The 17,824-nt window shown below is 48.8% G+C and overlaps 1 protein-coding gene across 1 annotated transcript in view; it reads left to right on the forward strand.

Moving 5' to 3' along the window:
* The window catches only part of ME1 (malic enzyme 1), a 1,525,515-nt gene that overhangs the window by 723,569 nt on the left and 784,122 nt on the right, over positions 1-17,824 (forward strand). Inside the window, exon 6 of the mRNA XM_069235609.1 lies at positions 1,379-1,482. Within this exon, the coding sequence (XP_069091710.1) occupies positions 1,379-1,482 (104 nt within the window). The remainder of the gene's footprint in view (positions 1-1,378; positions 1,483-17,824) is intronic.

Genomic DNA, 17,824 nt, shown 5'->3' on the forward strand with positions numbered 1-17,824 from the left:
TTAAATCTTTTTTCTTGCACATAGGGTGATTTCCTATCGTTCTTTCTTCTTCTCAAATATATGCAATGTCTTAACTTAAAGGGTTATCTCTACCTTGAACATTTCTACACGCCATATAGGCTAACTCACTCTTTGCATTATCGCTCTTGATGTTTGTATAACATGATACACTCTTCTTCAAATGTACCTACCATATGGTAGTGCCATTAATTGTAAACAGTTCCCATTTGTCTTTGTTTGCAGCCTTGAAAAAGTCCGTGAGGACGAAACACGTGTTGGCTGTTTTTGTAACTCGTATATACCTGTTTATTTTGAGGACTCTGAATATTTTCATAACTCGTATATTCCTGCTTCATATGTGGAATTGAATATTCTGGAACTGTCTATCAACTAAGGATTAAAGTGTCTCTTACAAATCCACCTATTTTGGACTTATAATTTTCTTTGGAGTGCCCTGGCTGCTCCTTTCCTACATGCTGTAAGAATTGTGTCGAGCTCATCAGTCTCCTTCCCCATAAGCAGTGCAGATCACATCCAACAAACACTGTGCTTGATACTGATGGCTAACAGACAAGGCAGGGAGTGCACAAGAATCGGAGAGAGGGCACAAAATAGTTTTTTTAGGATCATAATCGCACAACTCATCTTATCAAATGTGGGTGATCTGTAGTCCTTTATTAGCTGCTGCTCTATTGTACTTAACAGAACACAAGACTGCTAGTGCTCCATGCTCTTACATCAAATTCAATTGTATGCAGTATTTTATTATGCAGAGATTTCACATGAATGGTTACTTTGTAGAGAAGCTGAAATGAAACCCAAGAATCACTCTAACAAAAGTGTTATAAAATAAAGAAGAAAAGTTGAGCCCTCACTTTCTTTTGTGCCTTTACTGAGTGTTTATGCACTTTACCCGATTCTGACATTTTATTGCTTAATACAGCATTGTCTCTTAAATTACCATTGTGCCTGTAATCTAACTTTGTTGCTGTACTTACACATAAACTGCTCATTAGTGTGAAATACCACATACCTTTAGCCTTTGTATACCTTTTCTCGAAAGTGCTATTTGGGTCCAGATCAAGAACTTAAAGAGCCCACCCAATTTACAGGAAAATATATTTCGCTTTACGCATTCTGCATACTTAACATTCTTCAAGAGGGCTCCTTGGCTAATGTCTGTTTGGTTTTTAATGCCTATTGTGACATGGTTGACAAGAAGGCCCCTTTAAACAATATGTCTGTAAAATTCTCATTCAAAGCATTCCTTATTTCTCCACGTCAATTGAAATCATATATGCATTGCTTTGCAACAGGATGTTTTTTAAATGGATTATGTTTAAATGTCATTTCAAATACTTTTTTTTCTTTCTACCAGGATTTGCTCAAAGATCCTCTGTACATAGGATTGCGGCACAAAAGAGTAAGAGGTCAGGCTTATGATGATCTTCTTGAGGAATTTATGAAAGCTGTGACTGACAGGTACTTCTTTCAGCTTCTTTAAAGGTTCATGGTGAAAAAACTGTTGCAGACGTATGGGGATGCAGCTTCAGAAAAATATGAAAAGCAAATAATTCTACTGTTTCTTGCATTATTAGCATAATTTCATGGTCCTGAAAGGGGTGCTCTTTTACAAATTGTGGCGCAAAGGTCAGATAAATTCTCAACAGTGCCACATCTGCACTATGATTTTAACCTTAATCAGTTGTATTACATTCAGTCTGTGCATCACTCAGGCATATCGTCTAGGCAGAGACTAAAGCGCACCTCAAATGTAAAAAAGATGATATATATATCGGTACGATGTACGTGCACTTTATATAGCTTGCCGGAAAAGAATAAGCAAAAAACAACCATCGTATCTAATTCCAGATAGACAACGCACTTTAAACAAAAACATAGGACAGTCAGATGTTTCCATTTGTACATTGTCCGCTCTTGGCCCACAGGCAATAGACTTATTTTCATTCACCCTCAAGTATTATTAAAGAGTTTTTTTTTATCAGAATGTGTGGAAACTATCACTGTATGAATATGGAATGGGTTTTATGAACTATACAATAAACTTAATACTACTACTACTTTTGTATTATATTCAGTCTGTGCATTACTTTTATAAACAATGGAGACAGTATTTAGTGTTGGTTGGTAGTGGAAATCCTCTAATTTGTGGATTCAATGTTAAATTCTGCAATGGAGAAATTTCTTCTGGCAAACAATCTGTCAACTATATTCACTAGTATTCATGTGAAAGATGGGTTTATGTCCCAGAAGACTTAGAGCCTGATTTAGAACTCGGCAGGTGGGTTACCATGTCACAACGGTAATAGATAACCAATCCACCAAAATCTAAATCCTCTGATAGAAAGGGGTTTAGATTTCGGCAGACAGGATATGCGCCACTATTGTGATGGAGTAACCCGTCCAACCAAGTTCTAAATCATGCCGTTAATCTAGACTGGTTTAAAGCCAATGTTATGGGAACCACTGGTGTCACGAGATTGACTATCACCTCAGTTAGCTTAGGTACCCACCTTTTGATGCAAATATTATGGTAACCACTCTTTGTGATTAAGGCTCTTAGTATGAGTTTGGCGGTCAGCGTACCGCCATGGTAGAGTTGGCAGCCGCACCGCCGCGGGCCTGGTGGTGAAGACCGCCATATTGCAAATCCTGTAAAGGCACCTGCAGAACACAGCCAAGTCACCGTTTGGCCCTACACAACCGAAGTGTTGGCGCACCAGGCAGCAGCCATCTCCAGCCTGGCAGTCAGGCAGCATCCCACAACCATATTATGAGGTTGCGCACCGCTAGGATATCCAGGGCGGAACCACCGCCACCAAAAGCCTGGCGAAAACGAAAAATATAAAGGGAACACCCACCTTCGGGAACTCAGGCATGTCCGTAGGCGCATGGCACGCAAATTGCAACTCCTTCCAGTCCTCTATCTGGCCTTGCAACTCCCGGACCAGCGACAGCGACCACAACACCAACGTTAAGTACACCAGCCTAGCACACAGTGGAGGGAATGACGTTAGTCCACACACACACAATATGGGAAGCCATGCCCCAACACACAAGCAAACAAACACCCGTCCCAACATACACACCAATACCCACCACCACCACACATAATTGGTGAATGAATGCCAAGACTAGGTAGGTAACAACGACACCAATGGTGTAGTGTTGCATGAGAACAATATATTGCAAAAATGTGCAACAACATATATACATACAGGCCCAAGGGCCAGTCCAAAATCCATAGTGCCCAAGCACACTGGGCACAAGATGACGCCCCATCTTGACTCCTGACTGCATAGTGAAGACCTCCACAGGGCAGGGGCATCAATGGGGAATGCAGGCACCTCAGGGGTGGGGGGGAGTTTGGTTCTTGGGTTTGGAGGTAGGGTCCTTCTGTCTGGGCCTGGAGGGGGGCCACTTAGGGGTGCCCTTAGATGGGGGGTCCCTGGACTTGCCCTTGGATGGGGGGGCTTAGCAAGGGGGTGGGTATGAGCTTGGCCTTGAAAGTGGAAGGAGTGGGCGTGGCCTGGGAAGAGGAGGAAGTGGGCTTGGCTTGAAAGCAGGAACAGTGGATGTGATGGGGCAGAAGTGGCAGGTGGGAGAGGGGAAGGGGCAATGGGAGACTGGGATGTGGAAGACTGGGTCAGAGGAATAGTAGCAGGGTGCTTGGGGGTACCAGGGACTGGGTCATTGGTGGGGAACAGGGAAAACTCACATAGGAAAAATTTTTGGGAACACATTGGAGGTCACTGGAAAGACGTTTGGGAGTGGAGGGAGTGGGTATGGTTGTGAGGTGTATACGTGGATGTGCCATGGGTGGATGAAATGTGTATGCTGAGGGACTGTTGGGTGGATGAGTGTGCACGTTTAGATGGGAGGAGGTGGGGAGGAATGCAGGAAGATGGCAGGGGGGAAGTGTGAGTGTATGTCGGGGTGGTGTCTGCAGGTAGGGTGGATGTGCTGCATGACAGTGTGTTGATAGTTGTGGTGTCTGCGCCAGTGGTGTATGGGGTGCATGAATGGTGGTGACAGTGGCAGTGAGGGCACATGTGGCAAGAACAGTGACTGATGTGATGCTGACTGCAGGTGTGAGTGTTGTGTTGACTATGAGAGGGGAGGTGCTTGGGGAGTTGGTGCAGGTTGCGGATGTTGACATGTCTGCATGTGTGTTGAGTGTGTGCATGGCGGTGGTGGCACCTGTGGTGCCTATGTTTGTACTTGCGTTCCGTGTCTGTTGATGTGGATGCATGTGGGTCAGTAGGTGTGCCTTGGATGGGTGAGGGGAGAGGGATGTGGGATTGGGAACAGGTAGCTGAAGGGGAGACAGAAGAAAAAGGGACACTGGCTGCCATTAACAAGGAGGCCAGTGCCTGAAACAATCGCTGTAGACAAGGCATGTGAATGCCTTCCAGGAACGCATTGCACTGTTGAATCTGGAATGCCAGTCCCTTTATGACATTCACAATAGTTGTCTGCCCACAGAGGTGGCCCTCAGGAGGTCAATAGCCTCCTCATTGAGGGCAGCAGAGCTGACTGGGGCAGAGGTGCCTGCAGCTAAGGAAATGCCCACCCTCTTGGGTGAGCGGGCATGGGCAACTGGGTGGGGAACTACAGGGAGGGCGGTGCTGGTATGGGGAGTGGTGGACAAGGATGGTGCTGGGGTGGTCCCAGATGGGTCCGCCGCCACCAGGGAGCCACCATCAGAGGAGGAATCTGAAGATGTAGTGATCGATCCGGTCTCTCCGTGGCAGTCCCTTAACCCTCCATCCCACTTGTCCCCTCGGCTCCACTGGTGTCAGCCTCCTGGGTCCCATGGGCTGCAGTTTCCCCACTGGCCGGTGCTCCTCCTCCTCCTCCAGATGATGCTGATGCTCACAAAGACAGAGGAGGACAGGGAGGGAGAGAAAAAGAGACAGGGTGCAATCGGTCAATGCCAGTACAACCATCACACAGGGTAGAACATCAGCATTTGATGCTGTGACATTATACATTATGGCCACCTCTGAACATCCTTCTACTTGGTGACACCATGGCAGAAACTGCAACAATGCATATGCCAACAGCTGATGGTCTGACTGAGGCATATCTCTTCATGAGGAGTGTCATACACGCCACACCTGTCCAGTACTTGCCCAACACCCATGGCCATTGAGACAAGTATGCAAAGGACTGGACACTCAACAGGATGCTGCACGGTAGTTGGTAGGCCCCCTTGCCTATTGTCAAGAAGCACTGTCACAACCTTGCGCACCCACCCCACATACATTCATTGCCTTCCAGCTGAGATCATGGATACACCCCTGGCACAGTGGTTGGTCAGGACCAATCACAATGCCTTGACACCCCAGCTCTGAAGATCCAGTTGCCATGTGCTGGCAAGCAGGTCTAGCAAGTAAGTGGCCATCAGTGTACCTTGCATCCAACCCACAGCGTCCCAATGGTGCCCACCCAGAACCACCATGTCAACACATGTCACAAGTGAGAATGAGTACTCACCCCATGTGGCTGCTGTGCTGCCCTCAAGCGCCCATACACCTCGGGGTAGGCCACCGCCAAAATGCGGGCCATTAGGGGGGTCAGGGTCTGACGGGCACCTCTCCTTCATTGGGAGGACGTCCCCAGCTGGGCCCAGCGGCTCAGGTCCTCCCACCGCTTTCTACAGTGGGTGCTCCCCCGGGCATAGACCCCAGGATCCGCACTTGCTTGGCAATGGCATGCCAAATCCCCTCCTTCTGATGGGCACTGACCTGCATGGGTGACACAGACAGTCATGTAGGGTGGCATTCCTGGGACAGTAGTGGACAGCACACATCACACTTCCACACCGACACATCATCTGGCAACGTAACCCTCAGCGCCCCACCCATGTCCGTGCTCCATTCACTCTGCCACCTACCAAGGCCCCTATCCCCATGCGCACAACTCACATACAGGACAATGACAATGGACTCACCCGCTGCTCTGGTGCCCTATACAACTGTCCATATAGGGGCAGGACCCTGTCCACAAGTCACTCCAACTCCTCCTGGATGAAGGCTGGGGCCCTGTCTCCTGCTGGAAGCGGCATCTTGGCTACCAGAGTCAGTTCACAGCAGCACATGCAGTGTAGGTCTTCCGTGCACAAGGCTCAGGAGTCAAGTGAGCATGAGCAATTGAAATGGCAGTCACGGCCGTCGCAAGCATCACCGTCACCGCCGGCAGTAATCACTATAGGCTCCTGCTTCACATTGGCAACAGTGTGAGCCGATAGTGAGTAGCACGGCAGTCGTGACCGCCTACCGCCATGACGTGTTACGCCGGCAGGATGATCTCACCTTCACCTGTCCCATGCATCCAGACTGACAGCAACCATTTCTCATTTAGAATGTGTGATGTGTGTGTAATTTAGTGCGGCATACGTATATGCTGCACAACATGTTAACACCTCTCCCCTGTTCCCAAGTACAGTGCACGGTTGAGGATGAAGAAGGCACTAGTGTACAGGCCCCTAGTACACCTTGTCACACTGGAGGAGCGTCACATCATCCAGACCTATCCCCTAAACCGTATGACCATAATGGAACTAGAGGCCCATTTGGAGACGGATCTGTGGCCTGCTGGACGCAATCCCGATGCCATACCTCCCACAGTGCAGGAGTTGTCATTCCTTCACTACCTTGCCTCAGGCTCCTTCCTTGTCACAGTGGGCCTCGCAAGTGGAATGTCGCAGCCCATGTTCAGCAACGTCCTGAGGGATGTACTGTGTGCCCTGATTAAACATATGTCCAGCCACATCCGGTTCCCCCAACGTGCAGATTTGCCCACTGTCAAGGCTGCGTTCTACGCTGTGGCACATGTCCCACATGTCATAGGTGCGATGACAGCACCCACGTTGCCCTGGTGCCACCCAGGAGGAATCAATAGGTGTACAGAAACCGCAAAAACATTTAATTCGATCAATGTGCCAGTGGTTTCCCTCGAGGACCAGTACATCTTCCAGGTGAAGGCCAAATACCCAGGCTCTGTTCATAATTCCTATATCCTGCAGAACAGCAGCGTCTCACACATGATGGCACCACTCCAGAGGGACTGGGCCTGGCTCATCGCTATGCACCCCTGCATATGCGTGCCCCTCAGCTCTCTTGTGTCCCTGCCTTATTGCCCTCCCGGTCCTGATATGCCTCTTCCCTCTATGCACACAGGTGACTCTGGCTATCCCAACCTGCCTGGCTCCTGACACCCGTGAGGCGTCCAGCCTCAGCTGCAGAGGACCGTTACAATGAGGCTCACAGTCGTACCAGACCGGTCATCGAGAGATGCTTTGGTCTGCTGAAGGCCAGGTTCCGGTGTTTGCATGTCTCCGGGGGGTGGCCTGCTCTACAGGCCACAGAAGATGTGCCACATCATTGTGGCCTGCTGCATGTTGCACAATCTTGCCCTAAGGCGTCACATCCCATTGCTGGATGCAGAGGAGGGGGTAGCGTTGCCAGTGGCTGATGAAGGGGACATGGGGAGTGATGAAGAGGAGGATGATGAGGATGCAGCTGACTCCAGGGTGGAGCTTATTCAACATTACTTCTGCTGAGATGCAGGTATGTGCAAACTGTATGGTATGTGTCTTCTACAACTGTTTGCCTTGTCCCTGATGCCACCTGTTGTCTGCGACCACTGACGGTATTGTTTTCAGATATGAATTTGGGTGGGTTGGGGGGTGGCACATGTGCCCTTCACTTAGATGGTCACAGTGGACAGGGCAGGCCTATAGTCTGGCAGGTGTTGTGCTGGTGCACTAGTGTCATCAATGTGTATGTGGAATGTTCCCTGAGTTGCCACTGAAGGTGCTATGTGTGTGCCACACAGGGTTGTTGCATCTGTGCAGCATCCATCCTGGGAGTCGACATTGAGTGGCAGTGCAGCATTGTTTTGGGTAGTGGGTATTGGGCCAGGTCTGGCGCTGGGCAATGTGAGGGTGAGACCATTAGGCTGGAATATGTTGTGTATGTGTGTTGGTATTGGCCATATGGTTGTGGACCTGCCTGGCTTATCTGCCCTGTATACCTGTTCCTACAGTGCATTTGTGTGGAGTTGGCATCTGTGACTCCTTCAGTGATTTTTGTCCCTGTCTTGCTCTCCTTTCAGGACAATGTTATGGTTTACTGTACTCTCTGCCTGGGCTGTTGCCTCCATTGATATATATGTCCAGCCACTGACTGCTCCACGATCGACCTCCTGGCATTTTGCTCCCCCGCTGTCACCCTACCATGAATGTGCTGGGCGATGGGTTGCCACTCGTACATGTATTGGCAATTCCATACATATTCATGGCAAATAAACACGTAGGCATGGACTGTGCTCAGTTGTAGTTTATTTGTGATGTACAAGTGTGAGGGGTGATGATTGGGGTCATGGCGGCAGAGATCATCAGAGTGTTAAGGCCAGCTGTAGGTAGTTCAGGTCCAGTCTGATGCCCATGGGTAGATGGAGCTATGGCAGTGGGCATTCGACAGGGTGTCACACACAAGGGAGAATGTTCAGGGTCACTTCCTGGCGGTGGTCGTGGTCTGGCCATCATGTACGGCTGGATGTCTACTTGGACGCCCTCCCTTGCGTGGGGGTTCCTCAGCTACAGAGGTAGGGGTGCTGGTGCCCTGCTAGACCTGTTGAAGGGCCTCCATGCCACTGGCTACTGCTGACGGGATGTGGCCAGTGATAGGGGCCTGCTGGTGGGTGGTGGACTCATGCATGGCACTGGTCAGGTCCTTGAGCACCCCTACAATGAAGGCCATGTTGGCATTGTGGGCCTGCCACTGTTGCACAGCGTCCTGATGGTATTGCCCCTGCAGCTGCTGGGTCGCCTGCATGGTAGCGAGGATCTGGGTCACTGTATCCTGGGTATGCTGGTACACACCCAGGACTTGGTTGAGGCCCTCCTGGGCAGTCAGTTGGTGTGGCTGTCCCGATCCTTGGATCACGGTTACCCTTCCACTACCCCTGGCCTCCTGTGCCTGTGCCCCTGGCACAGCGTGCCCACTCCCAGTAGCAGCAGGGCCCTCATTGTCTGGGGTGGGTGCCCTTGACTCTGGCCGCTGTACTATTGGGCACAACTCTGATTGATGGGTCCCTGGGGCACAGGTTTGGGGTTCTGGGTTTGGCTGTGGTGTTGTTGCCACATGGGTAGAGTCTTCTGGTGTGTCCTGGGTGGGTGTGTCATTGGTGGACTGCCCAGTGGCCCCAGATGGCCCAGGTTAGTCGTCCACATCCAGACATCCAATGGGGCCTTCATCATGGGGAGGGCTGTCTGAGCCTGGAATCCTCTGCATGGTGTCAGTGGCAGGGGTACCTGTGGATGGATACGGTAGATGTTAGTTGTGTGACTGTTGTTGTTGTGTCCCTATTGTGAAAGCATGCAGTGGCTTGACTTGTTTCCCAGTGATAGCAATGACAGCTGCTGCACGGCAGACATTGGTTTGGATTGGATTGTGGAAGTTGTGGTTTGTCACACTGTAGTTGGCATCCATACATTCAGGGTGTGTGACTAGGGATGGTGGGAGTGGGATTGTGTGGCATGCAGAGGAGGGGCATGCGGTGTTTGGGATGGGGTCAGTGGGGTGGGTTGCAGTGGCTTGGAGAGTGGTGGGGTGGCATGCTGGCCATGGGTGGTTGGTGCTTGGGGGGTATTACTGACTTACCAGTGTCCAGCCCTCCGCTGATGCCAGTCAGGCCCTCGGGATACATGATGTCCAAGACCTTCTCCTCCCAGGTTGTCAGCTGGAGGGGAAGTGGTGGGGGACCACTGCCGGTCTTATTACTGATTATTCTCTGCCTGGACGCTATGGAACGATCTTCCCCACTGAGGTCATTCCACCTCTTTCTTATGTCCTCCCTTGTGCGTGGGTATGTGCCGAATGTGTTGACCCTGTTGACGATCCTCTGCCATAACTCTGTCTTTTTGGCTACTGATATTTGTTGTACCTGGATACCCATGAGCTGTGGCTCGACTCCGATGATCTTGTCCACCATGACCTGCAATTCATTGTCGGTGAACCGTGGGTTCTTCTGGCGTGACATGTTGTGGGGTGGGAATGTGTTGTGCATGCCGGGTGGAGTACAGGGTGTGTGGTGATATGGGGGTGTTTGGCTGTGTGTGCTGGTGAGCTGCAGTGTTGCTTTGTGCAGTGTGCGCTGTGTGATCTTTGTTTGCTGTGTTTAGTGTGTGCTTAGTATCGGGTGTGGCTGCAGCTGTTTGTAATTGTCACAACAGCTTGTTGGGGGTGTGGTTATATGGTGGCGTGATCAGGTGTATGTGGTGTGGGATGTTTGAACAGGCCAATGTGGTGTTAGCTACTTTCTGCGGTGCCTTTTTGTTCTGCAGCGGTGCAAACCACCTATGGTGTCTGCCGTGCATGTTCCACTGTGCTGGAGGTTGATTCATAATCTGACGGTTGGAATGGTGTTGGCGTGGCGGTGCCGGCTGTTGATCAGTCGCTCATTTGTCGTGGGTTGGCCTAGTGGTGTTGGTTTTGTGTCTGTATTTTGGCGGTTTGTGTTTTGTGACTCGTAATACGGCTGTCGCTATTCCGCCACCACTGCTGGTAAGGTGGTGCCATTTCGCACAGTGGTCCTGCCCAAATACTGCCAAACTCGTAATGAGTGCCTAAATGTTTTTTGTGGCATTGGCACCTACCTGACTGAGCATATGCACAGATCCAGCTGGGCCCCACCTTAAAAGAGAAGGGATAAGTGGTTGAGGGTTAGAGTTTACCAGAACTTGAAATACTGCTATCCCTGGACCAGTACTTTGTAGGATGATGGCTCCGTTTGAGGGTGGCCACCCTAACAAAACCGAACATACCCTCGGGCACTAAAGCAAAAAGCATGAGCCCTATATCCTTCTTCTTACACAACAATAGGCATTGCATGCAGTTTGTGTTAGTCTTTTGGTGACATTTATGAATCCCTGACCCTTCTTCATGGTTTGTGTATCAGCCAGCCAGATGGTTGCCTTCTTGAAGGCCTCATCTGGGCATGTCACAGTCAGCTGAACTTGGGCCTGTCTGCTATAAAATGCAGAATCACAGAGAACTGGAAGGAGAAGCTACTTAATGATCCAAGATGGACTAAGGACTTTGCCTGCCGTTGACCCCAGAAACAGATGAGTTTTTCCAGAACTAGTGCTGGTCAGTTGATGCAGGCAGTAGTTGGCTCCTCATACTGCCCCAACATCACTGGAAAGGCTGTGGGTGCCCTGGGTAGGACCACTGTACCAAAAACTAAAATGTGTCTGGTGCAAAGCCACAGTAAACAAACAAAAAGGCAGCATTGTGAAGAAGGGTTTTGATTATATTCAGATGAGCCAAAAATATTTTTGCAACAGCACTGATCTACTCATTATAAATTACTGTTAAATCTAAAAATAAGCACATATTAATCATGCACAAATTGAGTCCAGAACTGGGCCCAGATTTACTAATGCTTTGTGCTGAGTTTGCATTACATTTGGAACATAAACCTCAGGCAAAGGCTTATGCTGGGCTTTACTATCCAATGCAAATCAGCACATGCTTTGGATTGTTTCCTAAAGTAACTCAAAGTCATGTTATGTATTGCTTGGCCTTACTTTGCATTGAGGGGCATTCCATGGGCATTCCTATGCAAAACCCCTTGGGTTTTGATACAAAGTCCTACCTACAAACATTTGCAATTAGGGTTTGCGCCAAATCATTATGCCACCTCGAGGCAGGCATAGCAAAGAGAAATGTTTTAACTTTTCCTAGTTTTACTTTGCATGCACGCTGCCTTCTACAGTCCACATACAAAGCAGGAAAAAGTGTGAAGTATAGTTTTGGTATTGCAAGTATCCCCTTCCAGCACAAAAATGATTCCTTACAGAATGCACACACCCTTGCACTATGGTGTGGAGAGAGAAAAACAGCACCATATTTTAGGAGATAAGGAGATACTGCTCTCTCACTCTCATACAGCACAGCACAGCTACTCTAGTTGCTGCTCTACACTGCATGAACTTTTTTTTAAATATCTGGGCAATGGAGTTTTTCCCATTGCAGTATTGCCTGAAGTAATATTGTTCAATGAATAACAATTCCAAAAGTAGGAAACATGCAGTTTTACCAAATAGCAAAACTGGAAATGCAGATTATGCCGTAATCCCATGTGTGAAACTGTGAAGTGTTGCTACGATGTACTACCGGTATTACCTATTGACTTTTTTACTGCCCAGTATTACCCATTATATCAGAACAAGAGGTCATATGTTTAAACCTGTATGTTTGTTGAATTCGGAAGTAATGAAAAAGGTACTGAAATTCTGTAAATCGAAGGGCCACATTTAAGGGGGCATAACTCCTCCTTGCATCACAATAGCGTCCTTTTTTATGACGCTAATGTGGTCCAACGAGGCCAAAAGCGTTGTGCCATATTTACAAAGTGCTGCAATGCATGCATTGCGCCACTTTGTAACCCCTTGCACCACATTATGCCTGCGCCAGGTATAATGTATGCAAGTGGGGTGTTCCCCTCTTAGGGGGACCGCAAAAATGGCACGGTACCATTTTTAGCAGCTATTTTTAATGCCTGTACAGAGCAGGCGTTTAAAGGGGGCATACCATTGTTTTCACTGGACCCCTATGTACTCTGCAGGATTAGTGCCAAAAGTTTGACGCTAATCCTGCACAGTACATCAATAGCGTAAAAACCTTTGACACTATTGCCCCTACCCTGTGCCATGGTGCGCCGTATATTAATATGGCGCACACATGATGCCAGTAGGCCCGCACTAAGGGGTGCAAGAAAAGTGGCGCTTCATTGGGTGCAGTGCCACTTTTCTTAAATTCGGGCCAGAGTTTTGTGTTCCATGTTTTAATCAAGCATATGCTGCAATACTTTTACATACATTGCAAATGTAATTTCTTTCTGAATAAATGAACATACTCATTTAGGAACTTTGAACTATTCTCATTTATGCAGCCTGCTTGCCAATCCAATTAAAACATACCAGAAGCAGGTACTGTTTCATGGAAAGAAACATGGATCGAACCTAGGTATACCCTATAAGAGCACATGTAGTGAGAAAAGAAATTAACATTACCTGTTGCAAGTGAGGCACCCCTTGGCTAGAGCCCAGAAAGAGGTGTAAAACTCCAAAATACTTTTATAAACTATATTTGAAAGAACTACCCAACTATCAGCCATTCTAAAGCCAAAGCCAAATTCCATAGGGAAAAGTTCAAGATTTTGTACAAAATATGCCGAAATCTTCTGGAAGAGTTATTAAAAGATACCTTTCTCTAAGTGATGATGAATATCACAGGCTCTTGGTCAGAACATTTTGCTAAGTTGTCAAACTAAGGCTATTTAATTTCAGGGTCTGATATGAAACAATACTAGAGCGAAAGATCTCAGCTCCAATTATAAGCCAGTCCAAGGATGCCACAATCATCAGATGTGGCTGACTTGTAGGGTCTAAAATATTTTTTTCTGTAAACTAGAAACAGTGGTGTGGGAGATGTAGAGAGCTTTCATCGACTGCCCCCTAGTACACTTTTTAAAACGTTTTGCTGAGAAACAGACCTCTTTTCTGGCACGTTTAAAGTTGCGCATGATCACTAGTTTCCTTAAGCCATATGGCATCTAAACAATAGAAGGGCATTTCTCTGATAAATCAGGAAATTGTAGGGATTCTTTGGAAATCCAACTATTATATGGGATAAAGTACCTGCTGCTGTACATCATCAATCAGTCAATTAATCAGTATTTCTAAAGCGTGGCTAACCCCCCCAGGGGCTCTCAAGGCACTGTTTGAGGGCATGCTGCTAAGTAGAATAGCCAGGTCTTGAGGTCCTTCCTGAACTGCTTCAGTGATGCGATCTGTCTGAGTTTGAGAGGTAGCATGTTCCTTGTTGGGCTTCGGGGTATAAGAAGGATCTTCCTTCTGCTGTGCTTTTTCAGATCTTGGGAATGGCTGCAAGGGCTAGCTGGGAAGAATGGAGTTATCTGTTCGGTACATAGAAGGTGAGGCGGTGATTGAGGTATGCTGGTCCTATGTTGTGTAGTGCCTTGTAGGTGTGAATCAGAAGTTGTATGTTATACAATGTATCTTGACTGGGAGCCAGTGTAGGTCTCTGAGGTGGGAGGAGATGTGGCTGTGTCGGGGGATGTTGAGGATGAGCCTGGCTGCTGCATTCTGGATTCTTTGTAGTCTTGTTTGCATAGAGTGTGTGTTGCTGTAGTCCAGTTTGCTATTGATGACTGCATTGGTGACTGTCCTCCTCGTGACAGTGAAGATCTACTTGAAGATCTTTCGAAGGATTTGGAGGATGTGGAAACATAACGATGAGACGGTGTTGACTTGGTGAGTCATGGACCGAGAGGAGTCCAGGATGATGCCTAGATTGCTTGCGTGGTCCGTGGGAGCAGATGCGGGCTGATTCCCAATGCAGTAGGCCACCAGGAGTTGGTTCAAGTGGAGGGGATGGAGCTGATTACAAGGATCTCCATCTTGTCCGAGTTGAGTTTGAGGCAGCTGGCTTCCATCCACGTGGCAACTGCTCTCATCCCATTGTGGAAATTTGTCTTTGCCTTAATAGGGTCGTTGGACTGGGAGAGGATCAGTTGGGTATTGTTGGTGTAGGAGACGATGTTTAGCCGGTGTTGTTTGATGATCTTGGCCAGTGGGGCCATGAAGATGTTGAACAGCGTTGGCCTGATCCTAGGGGCACTCCAAATCATGTTTTTATGGGTTCTGATGTGAACACGGTAGTCTGACACTTTGGGCCTGATTCTAACTTTGGAGGACGGTGTTAAACCGTCCCAAAAGTGGCGGATATACCACCTACCGTATTACGAGTTCCATAGGATATAATGGACTCGTAATACGGTAGGTGGTATATCCGCCACTTTTGGGACGGTTTAACACCGTCCTCCAAAGTTAGAATCAGGCCCTTTGAGTTCTTCCAGTGAGGAAGGATATGATGCATTCCAGTCCTTCATTGTGAACGCTGGCGTGGTGGAGTCTGGCACAGAGGGTGGAGTGGAAGAAGGTGTCAGATGTAACGGAGAGGTTGAGGAGGATGAGTGCGCCCGTGCCTCCATGGTCTAATATGGGGCTTCTAGAAGTGCTTTATTGGTGCTGTAGTTGCTCCTTAATCTGGATTGGGATGGGTCTAGGATTTTTGTGTCTTGAAGAATTGGGTGAGTTGCTGGTTCACAGCCTTTCCCATTACTTTGGCTGGCAAAGGGAGTAGAGAGATGGGTTTGTATTTTTTCAGTTCCCTTGGGTCGGTGGTGGGTTTCCTGACTAGCGGATTGATATCTGCGTGCTTCCAGTCTGATGGGAAGGTTGCGTTCTTGAAGGATTGGTTGATAGTTCGGCAGAGCTCAGGTGCTCTGGTGGCACTGGCCAGGTTGAAGATGTGATGAGAGCACGGATCAGTCGGTGCTCCCAAGTGGATGGAGTTCATGAGTCTTTGTGTATCCTCTGTGGTGGAGTTAGTCCAGGAGTTCAGGATCTCTTGTGGTGCAGGGTTCGTGGTGGAATTTGTGGGTGGTGCAGGCGGATTTTGTTTCTTAAAGCGGTAAAGGGGAGCATATGTCTTGGATTTTCCAATTTAAGAAGGTGGCGAGGTCGTCACAGAGGTCTTGGGAGGGACTAATGGATGAGGTATCTGTCCCGGGGTACATGAACTCTTTGATGATGGCGAAGAGCCCCTTGCTGTTATGAGCACTGGTGTTGAGGTGTTCTTGAATGGCAGCTTTTTTTGGTGGCTTTAAGTGTTCTGCGCAGTCACTGCGTTCTTATAGGCTATGTGGTCTTTGGTTAATTTGCTGCTGCTCCATTTCTGTTCCAGTCACCTGCAGCAGCATTTGGATTCTTTTAGGTCTGGGTGAACCATTTAGGTGCTTTGCTATTTCGGTTTCCTGTGGGTTTCCTGAGGGGTGGCTACGCTGTTAGCACATTCTGATAACCAGCGGTGTAGATTATGTGCAGATTCATTAGAGTTCTCTGCGTCTGGTGGGGGATGGGAGTGGCTGAGGGCGTTCGTGAGTTACACTTCTGTAACTTTGCCCCAGTGTTTGGCAGGGGGCATAGTGGCGTGCAGTGTTCTTCCTCAAGGTAAAGTGGATGGACTTTTGGTCAGTCAACGGTGTTCAGAGGTGTGAGAGGTGACGATGTTGTTCCCTGCTGAGAAGACGGGTTCGAGGGTGTGTCCGACTCTGTGGGTGGGGACGTTGACAAGTTGTTTGAGGCTGAGTGTTAGGAGGTTGTCCTAGAGGTTTGTGGTCATTGTGAATATCAAGGTGGAAGATGAGGTCGCTGAGTAGGATATATTTGGAGGAGGAGAGCGCTTGAGGGGCGACGAGGTCAGCAATGTCTTCACTGAATTGATGTCGGCGTCTGGGTGGCCTATAGATGAGTGTGCCATGGAGGGAGGAGTTGGGGTTGGTCTGAATCTGGAAGTGTAGGTGTTCATGGGTTGGCTGAATCTGTGACTCTTTGGTGGTTGTGAGGCAGAGCGTGTTCTTGTAGACTCTGGCGATGCCTCCTCCTGGACAGTTGGCTCTGTTCTTGTGGATGATTTTGTAGTTGTCTGGGATGGCCGTGGTGATGTCCTGGGCCGAGTTGGGGGTGATCCATGTCTCCATGAGTTGGGTGACATCTGGGGCGGTCATGTTAAGGAGGTCCCAGATTTCTACTGTGTGCTTTACAAGGCTGCATGTGTTGAGGAGTATGCACTTGAGGTGGTCGTCCTTGCTTGGCTTGGGATTGTGTGGTGGTGGGTGGAGCGTGCGGGAGCATGCGCAGCACGAGAAGGTCCATGAGTGTTCCTTGGGTTGGCTAGGTTGCAGACTGAGGATCTTCCCAGGTTGAGGGCATGTAGTGTCTGTTGAACCAGCGGATGGAGCGAGGATCAGGGCCATTGTGCTGGGTGCAGTCTTGGCGCATAAGGGTTTGCGTTTGGCGTGCCAGCGGTGCACCTGTGCATCAGCCACCCTAAGAAGGGGAAGGAGGTGGGACAGCTGGGAGGCTGGAGGGGAGGAAAAGCACTTCATGGGCGGGGGCAGGGCCGCGGAGTCAGCAGCGGCGGCAAGCAGAGGAGCACAGGAAGGGTAGAGGCGCAAAAAGTGGAAAGCAGTAGAAAAATTGCAAGGAAAGAGAGAAAAGCATAGAAAGCTGAAGGCAAAAAGTAGAATTAAGAAAACAGAGAAAGCAGAAAACAGAAATCAGAAAGATAGAAAGCAGACAGGAGCAGATGGTAGCAGGTGGAGCTACGGGGGGGAGCAGCAAACGCTGACCAGAAAGGTCAGTGGAGTCACCCCTCACTTTGCAGCGGCCACCCTTAAGAAGGGGAGGGAGGTGGGAGTGTGTGGACAGCTGGGAGGCAGGAGGATAGGAAAAGCGATTCACAGGCGTGGGCCTGGCCACAGGGGCAGCAGTGGCAGTGAGTGGAGCACCGGAAAGGGAGCGGTGAACAAGCAACAAGTGGTAGAACAACTGCAAGCAAAGAAGCAAAGGGAAAGAACCAGAGAAAGCTAAAAGCAAAAAGTAGAAAAAGAAAGAGAGAAAAACAGAGAAGTCAGAAAGACAGAAAGAAGCAGATGGCCACCAGGCCTCGATCTCGGAGCCAGCAGGTCCTTGAGAGGCTTGTTTGCAGCAGCAGGAGGTGGAGTAACAAGGGAGGGAGCAGCAAACCATGACCAGAAGTCTCCAAGGAGTTCTGTGATGAGAGATTGGACCGAAGGCGGAGTTCCTTTATAAGGTCATGGAACTCTGATGTGAATGTTGTTAACTGTAAACGGTAGAAAA

This window comes from Pleurodeles waltl, chromosome 5 (assembly GCF_031143425.1).
Source record: "Pleurodeles waltl isolate 20211129_DDA chromosome 5, aPleWal1.hap1.20221129, whole genome shotgun sequence".
NCBI lineage: Eukaryota > Metazoa > Chordata > Amphibia > Caudata > Salamandridae > Pleurodeles > Pleurodeles waltl.